General features: G+C 41.9%; 1 protein-coding gene across 3 annotated transcripts in view; it reads right to left on the reverse strand.

Moving 5' to 3' along the window:
• Positions 1-9,560: 9,560 nt before the first annotated feature.
• ptpn18 (protein tyrosine phosphatase non-receptor type 18) overlaps positions 9,561-23,334 on the reverse strand; it is a 35,620-nt gene continuing 21,846 nt past the window's right edge. For all 3 annotated transcript variants that reach the window (XM_085260964.1, XM_085260963.1, XM_085260962.1), the window contains 4 exons: positions 16,959-17,084; positions 16,196-16,380; positions 15,372-15,461; positions 9,561-10,055 (listed from right to left, as the gene is read on the reverse strand). In XM_085260964.1, the coding sequence (XP_085117090.1) occupies positions 9,982-10,055; positions 15,372-15,461; positions 16,196-16,380; positions 16,959-17,084 (475 nt within the window). In that variant the 3' untranslated portion in view covers positions 9,561-9,981. The remainder of the gene's footprint in view (positions 10,056-15,371; positions 15,462-16,195; positions 16,381-16,958; positions 17,085-23,334) is intronic.

The raw sequence follows: 23,334 nt of genomic DNA on the forward strand, positions 1-23,334 counted from the left end.
CTAAGGTCGATTAGCTCAGAACTTTGTTTTATATCTTCTCTTTGAACAAGATAGAAATTTAGGAGTAACATGGCCTTACAAACCCAACAGTGAGATCTTTAGAGATCCAGCCTACGGCTCTTCAATGGGTCACAGGGTCCCCAGGAAAAAAAATTGTAAATGTAAAATAATAAAATAAATATTCTTCTGTAGCAATAACAAAGTATAACATAAATTATTCTGTAGCAATTACACAAGAATATCCAGTAATGTCCCTGCCTACAATTAAACACTTACTGAAAATCGGGGCATCTGCTGCGGCAAATGGGTGCAAGCCTTTGACCACAAACTGAGTCACTGCTCGGTGACATTCGTCTATCCTGGCCTGAAAGGAGACGCTACTGGTAGATACTGGTAGAGCGTCTGAGCCGCCATGTTTCCTGCCAGGTAAATGACGCGCCGCAACGTGGTGACGTCATTCGGGGCGACTGGAATCGATAAATCAGAATCAGAATCAGAATCAGAATACTTTATTAATCCTGAAAGAAATTAGGGTTACAGCAGGCAGCACGCTAATGGCGAATGCACACTTACAAAGGAACCTTCTGACCAACTTTACACAAACATCACATTGGGGAGACATGTCAGAAAGGTCGGCTGATAGGAAAAAAACAACGAAAATACATAACATTAGGTAAGAGAAGGAGAAAAAAAACTCCACTCAGACTGAGCTCCTAATGGGAGAACAGTTTGATAACAGAAAAAACACCTCAGCACAAAAGCACATGACTATCAATACAGCATAGAAACACAAGACAAGCAACAGGGGCGGGTAAAGGGTAAGAGAGAGCCGGTGTAGACAGCGCATCCGGTCCTGCAGCATGTCTGCGCTGGTCCAGTCGACTGCCATCTTCCCCGGTAGGGCACAAGCATCGAAGGCGTTTGGAAAGGGAGGGGGGATCAGTGTGTGCATATCAGTGTATGTGTGTGTGTGTGTGTGTCCAGAGTTCAGCTGAGACAGTGTCCTTCGCCCTGCCAGGCTAAGTAAACAGTCTTCCAGCCAACCCAGGTGGCCTTGCATGGAATGGGAAGAAACAGACTAAACACAGTCGTTATCAGGGCGTTTTGTTCAGCTCCAGCCTTGAGGCCGCAGCTGGCGCCGAAGGGGTCTCCGCATGAAGTGATGATAGTTTTTACTTTAGTGCGAACAACTCATATGAATTTCAAAGCTGTTCTAACAGTCCAACACTGGTCTCTCAATCTCCCGTTGGAGAGCCGTGAGCTTTCTATGATGTTATCCAAACTTACGTTCCGTGATGTTGTCATTCTTTTTGCTCAAAGAGCAGGTTCTGAGAGCTCACGACCGCAGTGCACTTCCCCAAGATGTGATCGAATTTGCGCTCAAAGGTGTTGTTCGAGCTAGCCCCTCCAGATGTAATCCAGTTTTTCACTCAGAGGTCTTATTCTGAGTATTCACGGCAGCCATCAGCCTCTCCAAGATCTTCTCCGTGCTGCACTCAATGAGCCCATTTTTAGAAACTCACGCCTCATCCCATGATTTCAATCCCAGCGGGCAGCCTTGTGGGGTTTGAACAGCCGGTTCCGCTTCCTTAATTCTTCGATAAGTCAGGGCCGAGCCAGCTCCGATCAGCAAGATCCCTGTTATCATGGTTCCGAATAGGTAGATATCTTCAGCAGTCAGGCTCACCCGAGCCCAGACTTCTCGTTGAGAAGGGGTGTCAATTGCATTCAGAGACCAGTTGATCAAATCCAAATCCATAATTCCTCCTTTAGGTTTTAGAGAACAGACTGTGAGAGAGTGTTCCAGGGAAACGTAATACAAAAAAACCCACGAGACTAGACAAGGACATAAGAGGCTAAGCAGGGAAGCTAAGGGAGAGGAGGAGAGGAGAAAAAGTGCGACGGCTGAGAGCCAACTACTCGTTGGGAATAAGGGAATCGCTTGCAAAAATGTCAAACAATTCCAAGGAATTGAAACAGTGGGAACCGGTTCTCAACAAGAACCGGGTTTTGATACTCATCCCTGTACACGAGTTGTGAAATTAGCTGCTTATTGGACTAAATAAGACACATTACTAAAGACACCTTTTTGTCTTTGGCCCTGCACTTATTGTTTGTGGCACAGTTCTACAAGGAAACAGAGATTGTGGTCCATAATAACATGTTAGCATCACACAGATTTGCCTGTCAGCTGAGATTCTCCCACAGAGGGATTTCCTGAATAGAAACAAAGGACAGACTCATTGACCCTGTTTTACAGCACCTGGAACTGAATGGTCCAGCTTTGCTTTGATATCACAGGAAGTGATTTAAATGTCTCAACTTCAAAGCAAATAATTGAGACATCAGTCAATGAAAGTGCAGCATATCTTTTATTGACATGTCAGAGGGTGGGGAGGGTTACCAAGGCAACCAGAGCCTGGAATGCCTGCTAGCGGTCGACCATCATCAACAAACTGATGTGCGATGAGTAAATCGTTTCTTGTCTGGACCCCCTTAAGTTCTGGAAATGTGTTACTGTAACTTTGGTCCATCCAACATTCCTCCTCGTCCTGTGGGTCGTTACAGGTGAACATTTGCGGCTTCCTGCCTTTAGCGTGGTCCAGGATCAACATTGCAACTAACCAATCCTGTTGTCTGGCAGTTCAGTTAGCGTTAGTGAAAAAGTTAGTTAATGCAATTAAAAACAACCATGAACAAGTTAAATTTGGCTAGCAGCAAAACTACTTTAATAATATATATTTTTATATTGCATAAATTAATAAAGGAAACACTTTAAATGCTTAGAGAGTTTTATATAAACAAAGACATGTTTCTTTCTTTTCCCTCCATATTCCAAAGCTTTGACATCACCACATGATCAGTCAGTAGCAATGCTGATCCTGGGCCGACATTATAATGATGATGCAAGGACAACAGCAAAACTGGGATATCAGATACAACTTTAGTTTATGTATGTAGCTGTCATACTGCGGTGTGTTATTAATGTTGCTGACTCAAATGCAGGAGGTGAGAATCAGGAGCTTAAACACAGAGCAGAGCTTTTAATGACAAACAATCGTTACAAAGTCCAGAAAACAGGAGAATAAACTAAAGCAAGTCTGGGAATCCAAGGTTTCCAAAAGTTAAACATACAAATACTGAACTAAGAGACACACGCAGAGGAGGACTTGACAAAGGACAAAGGGAGACTAGGCAATATATACAAAAGACAAAGACTGAAATGGAAGCAGGACAACTAACCAAATCAGACGAGAAGCAAAATTCAACACAAGACAGAGAGCAACTAAACTATAAACGGGAAGAGGAAAGGGAAAACATGGTCAACTAAAAAGGGGAAGAAGAAGGACAAAAAGGTTAACACAAAGATGAGCTCAGAACAGAAAGGGAACCCTCAAGTGGTTTCTGCTAAACCACCATCTGTCTTTTATAACAAAACAATAAAGAATAAATAGTCATCAGAAGATAATAAAGCTCACTATAGTGCAAGGAAACACAAAACCACACTAATAAGCAGAAAACTGTAGAATGTGAACATAAATCACTTCTCAAAACCCAAAAGGAATAATGAACTAACCGCAAAACCAATGGCCCCAAACCAAAGACACCATAACAGTAACAGGACGAAAGCCTACATTTCATATTTGGTGTGAACGCACCGTAACAGAAAGCACCTACGAAGATTAAAAATAGTTATCCACTTAAGGGAAGGAAGGAAGGAACCACAAACTGACCCGGATAAGAGTAGAGGTCATGATTTCCTCATGTTGCAACAGCCAAGTGAAACCACCTTTGCATGGCTGCTGCAACATTAGGCAACTACAGCTGAAACACTTGGTTCTTCAAATATTTGGATGCAATCTATTCTTCTTGGCTTTGTGACAGTGATTTCTGACAAGTTGTTCAGGGAAAACCAAGCAGCGATTTAAGGTAAGTGCTAACTTAGCTAGCAGCGTTGTCATTAGCCAAAGCTAATGACAACAAAGAAGAACTCGTAGACTGCGGCTCGCAAAGGTGAAGAAATCGTGACAACGAACGCCATGAACTCATGCCGTGAGGTTTTCTTTAAACCTTAGAAGTATGCAGCACATACGAGGAATAAGATGAAATACTGTGCTGAACAGGTGTCAGAGCTGAGCTATGATTAGCTCTGACTAAAGAGGATGTTATACTGAATAGATGTGTCTTCCAGAAAAAGAATAAAGCTTCGAGATAAACTTCTAATTCTAAGACAAAATCGTAAGTGAACAGCCCGAGGTTATTAAAAGAGGTGCTGAAGGATCAGATTCATGTTCTTTGTCTACTTTTGGTTTGGTTTTTTTGTAAAAAAGTGGGTGCTTGCATTATTTGAGGTTAACGCGTCACCGAGCTGATCATCAAGCTTCTTAGTGACAGAGTCAGCCTGAAGGAAGTCTAAGCTGCCAGGGTGAAGACAGACACTCTGTTGTTAACAACAGAGACAGAGTCATTGTTATTTACCGATGCATAGGATGGATTATGAATTAAGTTGTTTGAGGAGGTCTCTGCAGAAGTTGCTTGTCAGAAGTTTACACACATCATGGGCATGGTGGTCACAGTAATTTTGGACTTTTAATAATATTTTTGGACTGTTCTTTTCCCCGGGCTGGAATGATTGTACAGCACGAGTTTAAAAAAACATAAACTGGTTGCCCAAATTTGAAGACATACACAGAAATACATACATGCACTCACTTATTTTAATGAGTGGTGCTGAAGGTTCTGCAGAGTCTTTTAATTTGACAAGGCCAAAACCTATTAGCTTCCCATTAGTGACCATGATTGACTACAACTGGTAGTTTCACTCTGCCAGCATACAAAGGTTTTGTTTAACACTCTTCATCGGAGTGGCCAATGTTCCAAACAATGAGAAACTCCAAGAGACTCAGTAAAGATAATAGAAGGAAAACTGAAACAGTTGTACGCACGTTATTTGAATGTGTAACCACTTTGTCAGCCTCTAGTTTCACTGCCAGGAACTAAGAGGACCAACGAAGGAAGGTCTTTCTCCAAATTCAAAACATTCAAAACCAGCTGAAATTTAAAAGCACTCACATGGAGAAGGCAAATATCTTTTCCAGAAAAGTTTTATGGTCAGACCTAATTGACCAAAACAATAAAAGGTATGTTAGGAGGAGTAAAGGTGAGGTTTTTAAACCCAAGACCACGATACCAACTGTCAGGCATGGTGGGGGTAGCATCATCCTCTGGAAGAAGGAAGGAGAGGAACTATTCAGTTCAATTCAGTTTTATTTATATAGCACCAAATCACAACAACAGTAGCCTCGAGGACCTTTATTATTAAAGGTAAAGATCCTACAATAATAGGGTCTACTTCCAACTTCTTCATCTTCACCTCAGATCAACAGTTGAAACTTGGATCAGGAGTTTGGTGATGGCTACCAAAAGGATATGGTCAAGGTACAGCTCGCTATGACCAAATATTAGTGGGGGGTTCTGTAAGCGTTTGACCCTGAATGGATTACAGAAAATCCAAAAATAAATTCAAACTTGTTCACCTAATTCTTGAGTTTTTAAAAGTCATTGAAAATGTAGGAAAAAGAAAAGCTCAAAGAAATAATTAAAAGAAGAAAATTGCCCTGACACTATGCCCATGATGAGTGTGTGTTCAAAAGTTTGCCCTGTGACTATGATAACTTATGGATAAGATTTCCACCACACAGTTAAAACTAGTAAAACTCTACTGCGCATGTGCCAGCACAACAATACGATTGGTACATTTGCTTCCTGGGTCAGCTGTGGATTGGCTCTCTTTGACAGGAGGCGGAGGCCAACTGCCATCTTTGCCATCACACAGATTTATATTTAGTGTCCTCTGAGTACCCGATGTCTCCGTTGTAATGTGTCTGCCCCCAGCTCTCCTACACAGGAGCACCACCTCTAACTGAAGGAGACACAATATGTTGTTTTCAAGGTTTTTAAGATCGTTTTCAACTCCAAACATTTGGTGAATGTCTTGTTTGTGTCTACAGACACTGGTAAAGTCGTCTCTGCTGACACCGTGCCATCTGATTGTGGTTTAACTTCAACCTCAGAGTTTCCCCTGGCCCAGAGTTTCTCTTTCTCTTCAGGGATGGGATGGCCACCAGGCGTGGTGCTGAGGTGGTTGCTATGGTTGCCACTAAGCCTCGCTCTGACCTGATTGTTCAAAAAGAAAAAGAAAAAAAACAACAAAAAAAAAAACAAAACAATGAGGGAAAACTTCAAAGAGGAGCTGCTCAGTTGCCTAGCAACAAGGCTCAGTGGCAGGACTGCGCTCTCTCTCTCTCTCCCTATCTATCCCTCTGTTTCATCACTCTCTCTTTCTGCTAAACCACTATCTGTCTTTTTCATCACTCTGTAGGTCTGCTTCCATCTGTCTCCGTCTCTCCTTCAGCCCTCACAGGCTTTATCTCTTCTCTCACTATTTTATCACTCCATTGCTAGGCTTCTGTTTCCCTCTCTCTCTCAGTCTCTCTCTTTGAGTTTCAGCCCCTCGTCTCCTCATTCATCTAAAGTTGCTCTTTCCCTCGCCCCCCCCATTTTTCCCTCTCTCACTCTCTGTCAGCATCATGTAATGGAAAATATGTGATGAACATTTATTTTTTTATAATTTAATTATGGATAAAAAAAATAAAAACAGGGATAGATTTAAGGCACGAATGTGGGATCTGGAAAGGGAAGCTAATGCAGAAGAGACTGCATGTCCAGCAGGGGGCGCCTCCTGTGGCTGTAAAAAGAAGTCCCTGGGTAAACGGCTCAACTTTTCCCTTGATCTGTGAGCTCAGCACGCACTTTCATTATCAGTGTGTGGTGTCTAGTTTCAAGTCCTAATGAATAAAACATGATTTTAAAAAAATTACTGCTCCCAAGGTTATGCTTGATCATGTGACTGACAAATTCGTTACACCAACTGCACAGCACACGATCAGTACTGTGACACAAGTTCAGTCAGAAGCTGATTAACCAAACGATTAGAGTTGGAACTATTCCACCATTTTCTTTTCATCACACTACACTAATAAAAAACTACACACACACAAACACACAAACACAGACTAATATTATTTGACCTTCCCCCAAAATAACTACAAATGTTAAAAGTTTTATGTAAAACACATTTTTGTTTAAAAAATGCATTGACTTCTGTTAATTAAGGTAACAATAACTCACTATGCAAAGACAAACTGTGCTTCCAACTGTAGAGTGAGCCCCCCACAGTCCACCAAAACCCCCTACCTCTTTCCTGAAATTACCAGGAAGAACTGGAAATGTATAAAACTTTGTGGAGGAAGAATTTATAGCAGTGCTGTTGGATTGGATTATACTGCACAGGTGTTCCTAATAAAGTGCCCGGGAAGTGTACAGCTCACACATACACACAGGCGTAGATATGTGGACATGTGAGTGATGGGTTTAAAAAAAAAATCCTCCTTTAATTTCCAATATCGCAGTCTATCACTCGATTTCATCGCTCTCCTTTTCCCTTTCTCCCTCCCTCTTTCTCCATCTATGGATGCCTGTGGTCTCTCCTCCACTGAAGAAGCCAACACCCATGACCTGTGTGTGTGTGTGTGTGTGTGTGTGTGTGTGTGTGCGCACGTGTAAAATGCCTGTAATAAATGGAGTGTGCTTTGCGGCAAACTGGCAGCGCAGCTGGCAGCACGAGAGTTGCATTTAGTGGTTTTTTAGACTCAAACCGAGGGACAGACAAGTGTGTGTGTGTGCATGTGTGTGTGTGCATATGCATGTGCATGGATGCGTGCGTGTGTTGGTAGACTTCTTTGATTACAGCAAGGCATGATAGAGAGCTCAGCCCTGTGGTTGCAAAAGACAAAAGACACAAAAATGCACACTGACACACACTTTGTTGTACAGTGTGTGTGTGTGTGTGTGTGTGTGTGTGTGTGTGTGTGTGTGCTGAATCATCTCCTCTTTTTTTGAACCTGATTCAGATCTGATGATGTCAGTCTCTCTCTCACACACACACTTTTGTGTTTCCATCACTTCAGAGGACATCACTTTGACTCATTTCCAGCATCACACTAAAAGTTGATGATTTGCTTTATGGGGACTTCTTTTTATCCAATTAAAAGAGTTGCGTTCCCACAATGTGGTTGTGTGAACACATTTATGTTCCCACAACACGAGTAATACAAGTGTGTCCACATGTCGCTGTGGCAAATAACCCAAACCTGAACCCTGAAACCAGGTCTGAACCCTCACATGGCTCTTTGAAGCTCTGTGCCAAAGTCAGCAAATGTCCTCACAAGGTCTTAAACTGACAGTGGTTCTCACAAAGACAGCCCCACACACGTGCACACACACACGTGCACACACACACAGTGACCACAGTCCAGTGAAGCCAAAAGTTTAATTGAAACCACCTTTTTCCCTCCCTCAGTGTGTTCTTTCTGTTCATTCACACTGCTTCGGGAGCCTCTGTTCTTCTTCTTCCCTTTATTGCTTTCACACACCAACAGGCTCCAGGCCTTCCTGCTGTTGGTTGGTGTTGCTCTGCTGCCTCCTGGTGGTCATCTGGGACACTGTGTTTTAGACACCAGGTTCAACAAACATACACAACAAGTGAGTTTCATAGGGAACATGTGTAATGTCATCAAGGTTGCTTTGGAACGGGTTACTTGAAAGTCTGCATTACAAAGTGAAGAGGCTGCCTCTGCATCCCATGTGTTCTTTGCCCCCGTGTATTAAAGAGGGGCGGTACTCCTCAGGAGGAAGGACTCCTCTACAAACAGCCAGGCCTTTGTATTCAGCAGCTGTTTCAGCTTCATGCTCAGACTTTGTTCTTCACCATGTGTTTGTGTTTTAAAAACAAATGTGTTCATGTTGTTGTGAATTTAACCCTAAATATATTTTAAAAAGTCAGGAGCACTAAAATGAGATGATAAAATACAGCTGCAGGGCTCGAACAAAACTATTTATGATGCAGTTGGCTCAAATATATTTAATTGATTTCATTTAATTGCTTTAAAATGAGGCTGCAAAGCAAGGTGGTTTTATTTTGTTAAATCCCAGTTTCCTTGGCTCATCCTTAGAGTGACAAGAGGAGTCAGGGATGTGCAATCTAGCACATGAGGAAGGCCAATATGAGGTGTGGCGTTTGGACAACCTGGCTGCAGGCAGGAGCTAATGAAAAATCCCATCAGGTGTATGAAGGGAAATGTAGGCAACCAACCAGGAATATTATTCCATAGTGACTGACTGTACTGAGATTAGCTCTGAGGACTTCGAGGACTTCTGCTTTGGTGTGTTTGAGAGTACTTCACTTGTTGATATAATTTCCTTTTTTTAGGTACTTCACAGACCAAAGAACCAGGTTTTATCTTTTACTTTTCACCATTTTGTGAAAAGCAATCCTGCGTGGATCAGCTTCTTGTAGCATTTGTTTAAAATGTACAAAGCACAAAACCTTCAAATATAAAAACTTAAGGTGTGTTGAGCCAAATTAATCCTTTTCCCCCATGAAACCTTATAGTTAACAGAAATCCTTTATTAGTAAAAAAAATTAATTACGCTCAGCAGATGTGATGTTCCATTTTTATTTTTACAATTTGTCATTAACACTCACGTTACAAAATCAAATGTTAGTGATACTGAGCTTTTGTGTCTTCAAATGATAGTGACAGTGAAGATTCAACATCTAAAATAAGATAAAGCCCCTGGTCAGGAGGTCAAATATGATTTAAGACTGTGGTCAAAGTCTGTAAACGTCTATTCGAAATATTTAACATATTAAATTATTCCCACCAAAAAGGTAAATTGAACCTTTAAATACATAAAATACAGACACGTCAAGCATGATTTCGATAAATATTTACAGGCAGCTTTCTGAACCCGGTCAGATGATCACAGTGACACCAGTTTAGCAAATCAAATCACACAAACAGTCAGATTCAAGTCTAATTCAGTCCAGTCCAGTCCAACAGTCTCTGATAAACCAGTTCATCTCTCCACCCGAGTCCACTCAGCTGGAGGATCTCTGGGTCCTCTGGGCTTCTGAATCCGACAGTTAAACCCTGAAAAATAACAAAATAAAGAAAATCAGAGAAAGTATAACTTCACTATGTGACACACAAATGCAGCAATAAGAGAGCAGTCCAACTGTGAGTAAACCGTCTTCTCTTCTGTCATCACCACTGCCAACTAGCACATTTTTTATCACCATCACCTCCCCCATACCACCTACACCATGTTCAGTATTCATAAGCAAAATTTAAAATAGTTAGTAGCACACCACAGTGTAGCTGTCAGATAATAGTAATAAACATAAAACAATCCTTATTTCTGAGCAGCTAGAAAAGCTCCAATGGAACACCCAAAAGGTTTCCAAGAGCACCTATTTGACATCTTTACTCATTTTTGGAGCAAAATCTTCCTTCAGTTCTGAAAAACAGAGACCAGAGAGTTAAACAGTCCAAACTCTTTCTCTCTTCGCAGGACTACTGACCAGATCGCGACCCCCTGATAATCCTCAGTCACTTGGGAAAATGCGTTTTCCCCAGCTGGTCAGCAAGTGGTTCCCAGTCAGCAAATAAGTCAAGTCAACTTTATTGTCACTTCAACCACAGTTAATACACAGTGAAGCGAAACAACGTTCCTCCAGGACCAAGGTGCTACATGCAACATAAATTTACAACATAAATAAACAGAAAACACTAAACTAGCTAACTAAGAGGCGTAGTTAGCTGGCTAGCAGAGACAAGACAGACTGACCTAACATGAATTACAACATAAATTAACAAAAACTAACTAACTATCTAAGGATGACTTTTTTTTTTTCTTTTTTTTTTGTTAACAGACAGCAGACAACAAAATGCACGTGCAAATGTGCAAACAAGAGCAGCAAAGTGACAGTGTGACAAAAAAAACAAACAAACAAACAAACAAACAAACATTTTTAACTAGACTGACAGGTCTCCAGGGTTGGGCAACAGAGTTTAAATGATCAGTGTAACTAGTCACAGGTTTTATAATATTGCTTAATCCTCTTTCATCCATGAAAGAGAGGATTTACAAAGTTTAGCTAGATGTTTAGCTAGACGTTTAGCAGTTTAGCTAGAAGCTAGCAGTTTAGCTAGTTTGTTTCCATCTAAAGATTAAATACATCAGTAAGAACATGTTTTAAACTTTGGACACAAACTAAGATGGAAACTAAATAACAGTTTGGAGAGTTAGTATAGTTTGAATGGCTGACAAACAAAGATGTGATACCTGGTGACTAGCTATGGTTAGACTGGTTAAAAACACATTAGCACAGCTGTGTCTATGCTGAACGAGGGTTAAATTGTTCTTAAAGAAAGTTCATTTTTAAGGTCCCTGATGGGCAGAGTGTAACACATTAATCAGGCGGGAAGAAGAAACTGAAAACCGACCAAACTTGAGCCCAGACAACGTCTGAGACGATCCATCTACACAGAGGTCAGACATGGTTCACATTACTCTCTATAAAAAAGTCCTGACCCAAAGCTTAATGTCCACACCGAAATCTCAGTCTGAGTATTTCTTGTCGTTCTTGTCACTCTTATGCTTAGCTTAAAGACTTTCTGCCTATGAGCAGCAGCCAGTCAGAAGTATGTTAGCTTAAAAGTGGCTTGAGTTTGATTGAGGATGAACAGCACCAGTAAAAGACATAATTATTTTGAACTGCAAGTCCTGCCAACTACCCATTGAGTCCTTGGATAAAAAAAAAAAATATATGAAGCTAGAATGAGCACAATACATGCCCTTAAAACACTAACATGCAACCACTATATCATTACATACACATTAAAATGACATTTCTTAGTTGCTATTACTCAACCTATATTTACACACATGCTTTTTAGACACACCGACTCTCTAATTGGCCTAATGTGACACAGTGAGCACTACAACACACATATTGTGTAGTCCGAGCCCGGCACCGAGAGTGTGGAATCTCCCATTCAGGATCTTGTGTTTGTTTTCTTTTTTTGCTCTATTTTTTCTTGTGTGTTAGCTGGTTAGTTACAGAATCCACAGAGTATTTGATTAGGTTAGGAATGAGTTGGACTGGGTTAAACGATGCCCCTTCTCTGTGTAGAAAGATGATGCTTACTGAGTGTGTTCAAATGTGTCAAGCGCAGTGTTGGGTAAGTTACTTTAAAATAGTAATTTAGTTACATTACTAGTTACTTCTATCAAAAGTAACTCAGTTACTTCAAGTTACTCGTTACTTTCAAAGTAACTAGTTACTAGGCAAAGTAACTTTGACCGCCGCCATGATTCTAGCCTACGTCACAGCGTCATGTTCCCTTTTACATCCAACACAAAAACTGCAGTCGTGGTGCTTTCATTGTACTCAGAACTCAGAAATTCTGCCGTCTGAATAGGAAGATGTGGGTAACACCAGACTGCAGATGAGCTGCTTACAGGGCTGGACTGGGACAAAAAAATAAATAAATCGGCCCGGGCATTTTGACTAGAGACCGCCCACCATTATAGGAAAAATCATAAAGCCTTTGAATGAAAACAAACGCTGTTGTGACAGTGATGTTCACTGTTCTGATGGTATATATGTATCAATCTATCAATCATTTGTTGTAAGATTCAGATAATTATTTATTAAAAGCGAGACATTTTAAATGAGAATAAGAAAGAAAAGTATTTCTTTGTGCCCCCCTTTCCCTGTTAATGTCCTACCTGCCCCCTGGCAACACTTTGCTAGAGCCGCCCCTGCACAGTTACCAGCTGTCAGCTACTTAGAAAAGGATCCTGGTGTTATTTGTCTCTCAGAAACAGTTCATAACTTCCCTTCAACTCATTCATGTCACCTAAAAGGTAAACCTGTTTCTCCATCACCTGTTCAGCTCTGATGATTCAGTAAGGACATCTCCTGGTTTCATCTTCATGTTTCCCTCTCACCACATAACCAAACCATATCATGACCAGCAGCTTTACAGCTGTGGCTCCAGCAAACATCAGCTGATACTAGAAATTAATATTAAATAAATTCTAACAACAGCTGATCAAGCTTAAACGTGCTGCTGTTGTTTAACGCGATATCCGCTGGTTTCCTCTTTCTGGCCCAAAGTGGGCGATAAACAAACAAGAGAGAAAAGCCGATCAGCTGATCATTGATCAGTTTCATGATTGAAGTAGAAACGGGAGAGGGAGGGGAGAGGATGAGAGAAGAAGAGGCAGCTGTGCAGCGTAAACACAGAATAACTCCAGCTTTGTGTCTTTTTCATTCTAGCTGAAGTCCGGGACAAACTGTGTTCCTTTTCACCTCAATACGAAACGCGTAATATTTTCTCTGAATACGGAACGATTCCGTTTTTTTATGGGACGGTTGGCAACTCTAATAATTAACCTTATGAACAAAATAAAGTTTAACATCAGTAACATAGCACCCACCCAGCTGTATAGAAACTCCGTCATGCTAGCTAGTACGCAGTATGAAAACGTCAGCATAACGAAAATAAACTCCACCTAAACTTGGTTTATATCTGACCCAGATAGACTGCAGGTCATAACTTCTTACCTGAAGTTCAGTTCACCTGACACTCGGACCGGCGGCCGCTTCGGGTCTCTCCTCCTCCTGCCTCCCCTTTCCCTCATCCACCTGCTGGCCTCCACCACTTGCTAATGTTACTGAATCTGTGGAAGCTCCGCGATAGCCACCACACGAAGCAACGAATAACGAGCCTATCTAAATCCCAGTAACGACTAACGCGTTCCTGGTTTTGGCATAATAACTAGTTACTGTGCTCGTTACCACAATAATAACGTAGTTACTGTAACGCGTTACTTAATAACGCGTTAGTCCCAACTAGAGATGGACCGATCCGATATTACGTATCGGTATCGGTCTGATACTGACCTAAATTACTGGATCGGATATCGGAGAAAAATAAAAAATGTAATCCGATCCATTAAATATCACGAAAGCACCTCACAAAACTTGCAACACACCGTAACTCACCTCAGAACATTAGCACGTCGGAGCAGTATGCATCACGTGATAGAGCGGCTGTGGCATGCGGGACCTGTCGGTGGTCTGGATAGCATGTGGAGCTTCGCTTAGCAACCCCGCATTTCATCTCCGACAAAGTTATCCCCGAGAGAAGTAAAGCAAGTGTGTAAGTCCATCTCTGAATGTTTGTAAAGCATTCCTGCGTTAAGCTTAACGAGCGACTGCCTCTCGCTCTCCGGCTGCTACTTCAATCATGAAACTGCTTAATGATCAGCTGATCGGCTTTTCTGTCGCGAGTCCGTGTCTCTTGTTTGCTTTTGGCCCACTTTGCACCAGAAAGAGGAAACCAGCGGCTGAACAACAGCAGCACGTTTAAGCTTGATAAGCTGTTGTTAGAATTTATTTATTATTACTTTCTACTCGAGGATCTTTTTCTACGTAGCTGACGGCTGGTAACTGTGCAGGGGCGGATCTAGCAAAGTTTAGCCAGGGGGGCTGATAGGGCATGAACAGGGAAAAGGGGGCACAAAGACATACTTTTCTTTCTTATTCTCATTTAAAATGTCGAGCTTTTAATTATTTAATATTTATCTGAATCTTACACCCAAAGTTTTAATCTGATGTAAAATGTATAGAAGTCCATTATTGTATATAGTAACTGTTAAGTCTAATATATATACCCTAGTAAGCTATAGTACTTTTTACTTTGGGAAGGTACCATCTGTGCAGTCTGCAATTTTGTTGAAGAAAGATGTTGAATCTATTTAATATTTCTTGAAAAATAATTGATTTCTGTGTATTTTTTTTCCACACTGCATCAAATTAAGGTTGATTACGTCGATTAAGCATCATGAGGTGGAGCGTGAGGGGTGGTTCCCTATTTTTTATTTATTTATTTTTGTTGTTGCTGGGAGTTGGAACCCTATTAGTTAGGTTGCTTAATATTTACGCTAAGTACTCTTTAAAATACCAGAATAGGGAGGATGGTGCAGGTTTAAGTTTATTAGATTGATCAGTATTGCTGAACTATGAAATATTTTTTTTTGCATACAGGTATAACAGAATAGCTTTAGTGTAGTTGTTGTTTTAAACTTGAGTATGAACTTATACAAAATGCAGCAAGATATTTAAAAAACAGTTTTGTTGATTAAAAAACACTATATCGGATTCATATCGGTATCGGCAGATATCCAAATTTATGATATCGGTATCGGTATCGGACATAAAAAAGTGGTATCGTGCCATCTCTAGTCCCAACACTGGCCAAGCATAACTTTACAAGTGTCTATATACAAAAAGTTGAGAGGGAAAGACCTGAAATTATGAGTCTGTGAGGTGTGACAACATGAACAACAAAATGAGGTACTATTACATTAACTGTGAGAACAGGTGTACTGACCGATGCTACCAGGCGAACAGAAGCTGGTCACATCTGAGACTGAAGAGGAAAAATCTTCATAATCGTTACAGTCCATTGAAGATTTCTCAGCTGCAGGAAGAAAAGAGTGAATTTACTTCTTTAGTAGGCTTGATTACTGTAACAGCATCTTTACAGGTCTACCTAAAAAAAAAAATCAGTCAGACAACTACAGCTCATTCAGAGCTCTGCTGCTCGAGTCCTCACTAAGACCAAAAAAGTGGACCACATCAGTCCAGCTCTGAGGTCTTTACACTGGCTGCCTGTCCGTCAGAGGATAGACTTTAAAGTTCTGATGCTGGCCTATAAAGCTCTGAATGGTTTAGGACCAAAATACATCAGTGACCTCCTGACCCAGTATGAACCTTCCCGATCCCTCAGGTCATCTGGATCCGGTCTTTTATCAGTTCCCAGAGTCAGAACCAGACACGGAGAAGCTGCATTCAGCTTTTATGCTCCTTATATCTGGAACAAACTCCCAGAAAGCCTCAGATCAGCTGAAACACTCAGTTTATTTAAATCCAGGTTGAAGACTCACCTGTTCTCAGCTGCACCAAATCCACACTTTTAAGCTTAAATTTCAAAACTTATATTTTAACTACTGATTTTATCTACTGATTTTTTTAATCAATTTTAAATCATGCTTTTTATTGTTGTTTTTAATGTCTCTGTAAAGCACTTTGAATCACCTTGTTGTTGAATTGTGCTATACAAATAAACTTGCCTTGCCTTACATTTCGAGTCTTCACGTCCCCTTAAATCCCAAACAGCACTCGCCCGCCCCTCCTTCACCACCCTCTTCTTACCTGCAACCAGCTGATAGTCTGAGCCCTCCCCAGGCTTTTGACCGGTCGGTGATGCTATGTCATAGATGGGTGTCACTGAGGGTGGCAGGCTCTGCTGTTTAGCTCGGGGTTTGACGGTGCTGTAGATGGGAGCAGCTGACACACTCTTGGGGTCGTTGTCATAGTGATGGGAGGTGGGCATTGTCCTGAAAGGACAAAACAGCCATGATCAGTGAGTGGAGGTCTTGTGGCTCTATAGTGTAACAAGTGAAAGATCCTGGGACAAATCCCTTTGCGGTTGTGTCAGGAAGGGCGTCCAGCAAGCATGCCACGCCTTTAGGGTGGAGGTGTAAAGAGGCAAGAGGGAGTGAAGGGGTCAATCAGCCAAAGCAACAAAGAAAGGTCGGGAATAGACTGCAGGCAGAATGGCGAGGATAAGACAAAGTTAGAGAGGCAAGGCTGCGATTGGTTGGACATGTCCAGAGGAAGGAGAGCGGATACACTGGACAAAGGAGCTGAAGATTGAGCAGCCACGACCACGGAGAAGGATCATGTAGTGAAGGAGGACCAGCACAGGGTTAGTGTGACAGAAGATCTGTCCACACAGGATGCAAGCGATATGCTGAGACGACAGCAGACGAACTGCTGTGGTGAAGTAGAAGACGGCGAGGATTTAGGGTGTGGAATGAGACTTTTCATAAACAATAACCATTTATTCTTTTTACATGTTTGTGCATCACAAAATCCTAAAATGTCTGCATAAAGCACACTTTAGTTTCTTTACCTGCTTCCAGGATTGGATCTGGACAGGGGTACAGCTGAGTAGGTGGGAGCCGATGGGGGTGGATGGGCGTGTTTGGGCTTGTTGACCACAGCGTACGTATCATTCATGACAACCTGCTGTGATAATCTGCATGCAGACAGAGAGAAGGACAAGTACATCTGAGCTGCTGTATGAGGCCACATTTTCAATCGTGTGCAGCTCAGTGATGATCAGGACCAAGCGGTGGTAAAAATTACAGTAAAACGTCCAAGTTTACAGCAGCAACAACTCCACAGCCTGTGACTAAAAACAGCTTTGGTTTCTGCAGCTAGTTTCCCCCTTTGCAACACTTCTTTTTAGGGGAATGACACGTAACCGACGAACGCTAACACAGGAAGCTGTAGCTGCTGCTCACCCCAGCCAAGTCTCTAAACTGGACCATGTTTGTGCTGTTGTTGCCTTTTGGACTGATTTTAACAACGCACCAAATAACATGTCAGAAAATTCCACAGCTTGTCCACAAAGTTTATTTTCCAGTTTTGGGGTATTAAATCCCAGCATTTCAATATGTTAATTAGTAAGTGCGTGTTTATTTGTGTACATTGCACCTGTACGGCGCACCAGAATTAGCTCCTGAGAGCACCTGTCAAATGTGGCCACATTTAGTTTCAGAAGACCAGATATAGAATCCACAAAACCCCTGCATCACATCTTCCTATTTACGTCAGCTTGTTTCCAGTTTGGATTCTTTGTATCCAATTTGGTTTTCACAGAAACATCTTTATATTCTGACTTCAGAACAAAGATGCACCACGTTGTTTATTAATAGTAGGTATGTTTCTAGTTTTGGACAGAGATAGGTGACCACTTCCTGACAGTAGCAAACACAAAAGCATGACGTTAGCTTCCTAAACTAACCTGAAAATGACTGTTTAAAGGCGTGACATGCTTTCACTCTTCTCCCACCAACAATATGACTGTTGATTAACAGAAGAAATAAAAATGTTGAAGTAGACACAATTTGAAAAGTGCCAGAGGCACACCAGAAGTGCGAAGAAACTGTTAGACTGGTGCGATCAGAGGAGAGGAAGCTTGAGTTTCACAGGCAAAACTAAAAAAAAAAAAAAAAAAAAAAAAAAAGAGAGAACTCCCCTGCCCCCAACTCAAAAAAAAAAAAAGAATTAAATATTGCAATTAAAAGTAAGAACTCAACAGCAGCAGTGTGGTTTCATATGTGATGAGCTGCAAAACTGAGCAGATGGGGAGTGCTGCCAATGTGCTACTCAACACCACATGCAACAGCATACCATCCCACTCGTCAACAGCTTTTCATTTTTATTTTGAGAAATGTAAGTAATATACAGTACTGTGCAAAAGTCTTGTGTCAGTCTTTGTCCGGGCTTTCCGAAGGTTTTGTGGCTGCTGTCTCACCCAACGTCAATGCAAACTTATTACTGAGCATTTTCACATGAGTGGTTCATTTTTGGGGTTTGTTTTTTTTAAACGCCATTTAACACTGACCGATGAACCATTTGCTAAAAATGAACTCAAAGTAGCGTCAGTCAGATTTTGCTCCACCATAACATCTAACTACAAAATGACAAGAAAGCCGTCTAAGAGCTGGGATGAAGAAACAATGTGGTCAAACTCAGTACAGCAGCTAAATGCTAACACGTATGTTTGCATTTATGAAAGCTGATGAGTGCGTCTTGGATATGAACACAGTTTCTAATACTTAAATGAGTTCAAAGCAGTGGGTGTATCATTTGATCCTCTACTGTTAACTGAAAGGTTTAAGGATGGCGTGACCTTTTAACTCCTATTATTAAAACTTTAAAATAAGCTTCGACTCAAATGTGACAAACGAGTCATGTACACGAACAGTTTCTTCCGGCTCTAAAACCTACAGACTAGAAGCTTTTTTGAAAACCCATCAGATTGTGGAAAAGGTTACGCATGGTTACATTTACTCAGGTTAGTCAGTTTCACTTCCTCATTTGCAGTCAGCCCAGATTAATCACTTGGACTCAGATTACTCAATGTTAGCACCTTTGCATGGGATCCCTGTGGTGCTGCTTTAATTAAAGCCTTAACACTCCCTCCAGACGTCCGTCATCCTGTGCTCAAAGTTCACCTCAAAAGGGCCTTTTGGACTGTGGGAATGATCCATGTGACCTCAGACAAGCATCAGCTGTGACCCACTTTAAATCAAAGATAATTAAACACTTCCTTCTTGGTCGAGCTTTTGGAAAGTGCTGATATCCGAGTTGTCATTTTATGTAACTAGCAGAGCATCTCTTCACCATCTACACTGCAGACTTCTCCCACAATTCCACCCAGTGCTTCCTGCAGAAGTTCTCTGATGACTCTGCAATAGTCGGCCTCATCACTGATGGGGACGACAAGGAGTACAGAGGTCTGACCCAAGACTTTGTGGACTGGTGCCAGCTGAACTACCTCCAGATCAACGCCAGTAAAACCAAGGAACTGATGGTAGACTTCCGCAGGCACAAGCATTCTCCACTGCAACCACTGAACATCCAAGGTATGGACATTGAGGCTGTGGACAGCTACAGGTACCTTGGTGTTCATCTGAACAATAGACTGGACTGGACTCATAACTCAGACGCCCTCTACAGGAAAGGGCAGAGCAGGCTGTACCTGCTGCGGAGACTCAGGTCGTTTGGAGTGGAGGGCCCACTCCTGAAGACCTTCTATGACTCTGTGGTGGCTTCTGCTATCTTTTATGGTGTGGTCTGCTGGGGCGGCAGCATCTCTGCTGGGGACAGGAAGAGACTGAACAGGGTGATCCGAAGGGCCAGCTCTGTTCTAGGATGCCCTCTGGACCCAGTGGAGGTGGTGAGTGACAGGAGAACGGCGGCTAAGCTGTCATCCCTGATGGACAACATCTCCCACCCCATGCAGCAGACTGTGACAGCACTGAGCAGCTCCTTCAGTGGGAGACTGCGGCACCCACGGTGTGGGACGGAGAGATTTCGCAGGTCTTTCCTCCCCACTGCTGTCAGACTCCATAATAAAGACTTTAACTGATCAAGCACACACATCCATACATATGCAATAATACTAAGTGCAATAATCCTTTCTGTCATCGTTGTATTTTTACTCAGTTGTATATAGTATTTGTATTTGTATTCTATTTTTATCTTATTGTATATTTATTTTATTTTATTCTACTGTATATAGTATTTTATTTTATTCTATTCTGTACAGCTGTGTACTGTATTTATTCTTATTGTATTCTAATTTTTGCCTCATAACTTTTGCACTGTCCACTTCCTGCTGTGACAAAACAAATTTCCCACGTGTGGGACTAATAAAGGTTATCTTATCTTATCTTATCTTATCTTATCTCACTGGTGATGTCCACAGGTTCTAGACTTCAGCCACTCGCTGAACTTCACACAGTGGACAAAACATGAAGTGAGTTTTTACAGCACAGCACTGTGGAACTATAAAAATGTATCGTTGTAAACTACAAGCCCCATGATGCATTGCAGAACTGAGCGTTCACATTAACACCGTCGATCTGATATCTTTATATTGTGGCTCATGCTGTCACTGTAGCACTGCTGCCGTCGGTTAAAATTTGCATCTCTGCAGGAAATCACAACTCTACTTCCTGCTGCAGCCTCGTGATCACGGTCGTCGTGGTTACAATGATTGCAAACACTGTGCACCAACTGTGGTCCCGGAAGGAAGTAAAGACTGTTTAATTGATTGAGCTTTGATCTGAGTTTCATCATTTGCTCCTACTCTAACCTCCTTGCTCAGCTGCTTCCTTACTTCCTCATGTTTCCTCTGCGCTTTCATCATTTTCTCCCTCTCACATTTCCCTTCAGTTCTCCTTTTTTTCCTTCCCCTCTTCTTTTTATGTCATTCCTTCAGCATCCCTGTCCTCCAATTCTCACCTCCTACATCTACTTCCTCACCCCGTTTCCTCCCCTTCTTTACCCGCTCACTCTGTCTCCACGGAAACATGATAGCATATGGGAATGGAGGGTGGGAAGGTGCTAATTTAACACCTCGGGGTGAAGCATGCTGTCTATATCGGTCTCTCTGCCTACACAGATGGGTGTCAAATTAAAGAAAGGGGCTGAACTCTCGACCCCCTAAAACGAGGACATTTTCCTGTGTGGTGAATTTTTATGCACCAATTTACAATCTTGTGCATGAATTTATGGTGAAAATGTCTTTGCAAAAAGAAAACACACAAAAAGACTCTTAGAAAGCCTAATTCTCCTCGACGTTCTCATTTATTATTGCCCCTTACACACATGCAGGCGTGATTTACTCTTCTGGTTTTTTGCCCGTTGTCTCATATGAAGCTGCGTGTGCGTCTTTTGTTTGGGAAAGAAACCTGCTTTAATGCACGTGTGGCACCTGTCTCCCTCTGTGATATCTTAAATCTGTGTAATTGATTTTTGATCCCTGGATTCTAATAGCTCAGGTAGGTTTTAATTAAAACGTGCTGCACAGTCACAGATCTCTTATCGCTGTGCTTTAGATCGCAGCTTTGTCACCGAAGCTGACTGAAAACAAAGATGACAGGATTATCTAAAGACTTGGTTTAAAGCCTGACTGATATTAGGCCTCCTGATTTTCCTTCTGGCTTCTCCACGTTTGTGATCGCAGCTCTGAATGTGTGCAATGCAGCTGGGATGACCACTTATCACAAACACACTGGGAGTTTCCATGAGACTCAAAAATACCGACTGATACCAGCCGAAAGAACATTGTGAATAATCTTGTAACTATTCTGCCTCCTTAATGCTTTTACTGCAGCAGGATGAATGCATGCATTATAAACGTGTATGAGGGACTAAAATCTTTGCCCCTGAGTGAGGGGATGAGGTGACTCTGCTGCCGCGGGGGTCGTTTTGCTGACATGGTTTGGGTGCTCTTGTCTCCTCAGGGCAAAAGGTCAATACAAATCAATGAAAAGCTGTTTTAGTGAAACATTTCCAATCTGATGGATGTGCCCTTCTCTGCAATGACAACGTCTCCATTCATAGGACATGAGTGCTCACTGAAAACGATGTCAATCTAATGCCATAACTCGATCTCAGACCAATTCTACTCCTCTGGGAAATACAAATCACATGAGGGCCCGTCACGCAGTTTATCGACAAGCTTTAATTTAGTCAATAGCGCACGTGCCATAAATCATTTCCTTGTACATTTTGGTGCATATAAAACCCTCAGTTCTGCTTCCAGAACAACTGATTACATTTCTATTCAGCTCATAGAGCTGAATCTGACAGCTGCTGGTTCTATGGAGCACTCGCTAACACCAAATATATCCTGACGCTAAATCAAAATAATGGACCCTTACATTTGTTCTTGCAAATGTGCATGCAAGTGTCTCTCAGCCTGATTCGCAGGCCTGAACATGAAAGCTCCCTGATGGCATAGATCACTTGTAACAAACAGTCCAGCATTATACCATGAAGCTGGCTGCACATAAAACTTAAACCAGCCTTTGGCGCTTCGTCCCTTTGAGATTTGCCTTGAAGTAACATTCTGCTGTAGCTGCATGCCTCTTTTCAGCTCAGTGACTCTCCGGAGCGCCTGTTCTCTCCCTGTGACTCCGTCTCTCTGCTGGTGTGTGGATTCGAAAATCAAAACAAGAACGCAAATTATGCTCTTTGAAGACAAGGCGGCTACACGGGCCTCCGTTTACACCCAGTAAAGTTTTCAGTCTCCCACCTCAGTGAAAACCTTTCAGACCACAGCTATGCTGGTTGGGCCAAAACAAAGAGAGCAGGTCAGCTACTATTCTGCCAAATATCCTTGTTCTAGAAACGAATCCCAAGTTTCTCTCTGATGCCTTCACTGGAGTATTAATGTGTGAATGTTAGAAGCACTTAAGCATAGAAAAAAGTGGTTGTAAGAATAGATGAACGGGGCATGTTGTATAAATAGCTTTGAGTGCTCAGAGTAGAAAAGCGCTATAAGAACCATCCATTCACCTACTTAACCTGACACATGTGCCTAAGATGGTACAGGCCACAGTCTGCTGTTCTGAGACCATCATGGTAAATATAACTGACTCTTTTCTGGTAGCACCTGATGGCTCTACAGCTTCCTCTACAACTTTTCCACACGTTACCTGCAGGGCACGCAACAAAGCAAATGACTCAAATTCAGCATTAAATGGCCTTTAATCTACTGGCTCCCCATTACGATGTGTGTGTGAGTGAAACTGGTGTGTGCCTGCGTTGTGTCTGACAATGAAAGGTTAAAAGAAAGACCTCCGAGTAAACAACTTGCCTGCTCCAACTCCTATAACCAAAAATAAACAGTTGGGTCGAGAGTTAGCTCACCTCACTACAACTTCCAAGCTAGCAAGACGTACTAACAGTGCCTATACACACAC

Source organism: Mchenga conophoros, linkage group LG20 (genome assembly GCF_057382185.1).
Source record: "Mchenga conophoros isolate Kocher_MC1m ecotype Shallow Benthic linkage group LG20, M_conophoros_male_GT1.1, whole genome shotgun sequence".
Taxonomy (NCBI): Eukaryota; Metazoa; Chordata; class Actinopteri; order Cichliformes; family Cichlidae; genus Mchenga; species Mchenga conophoros.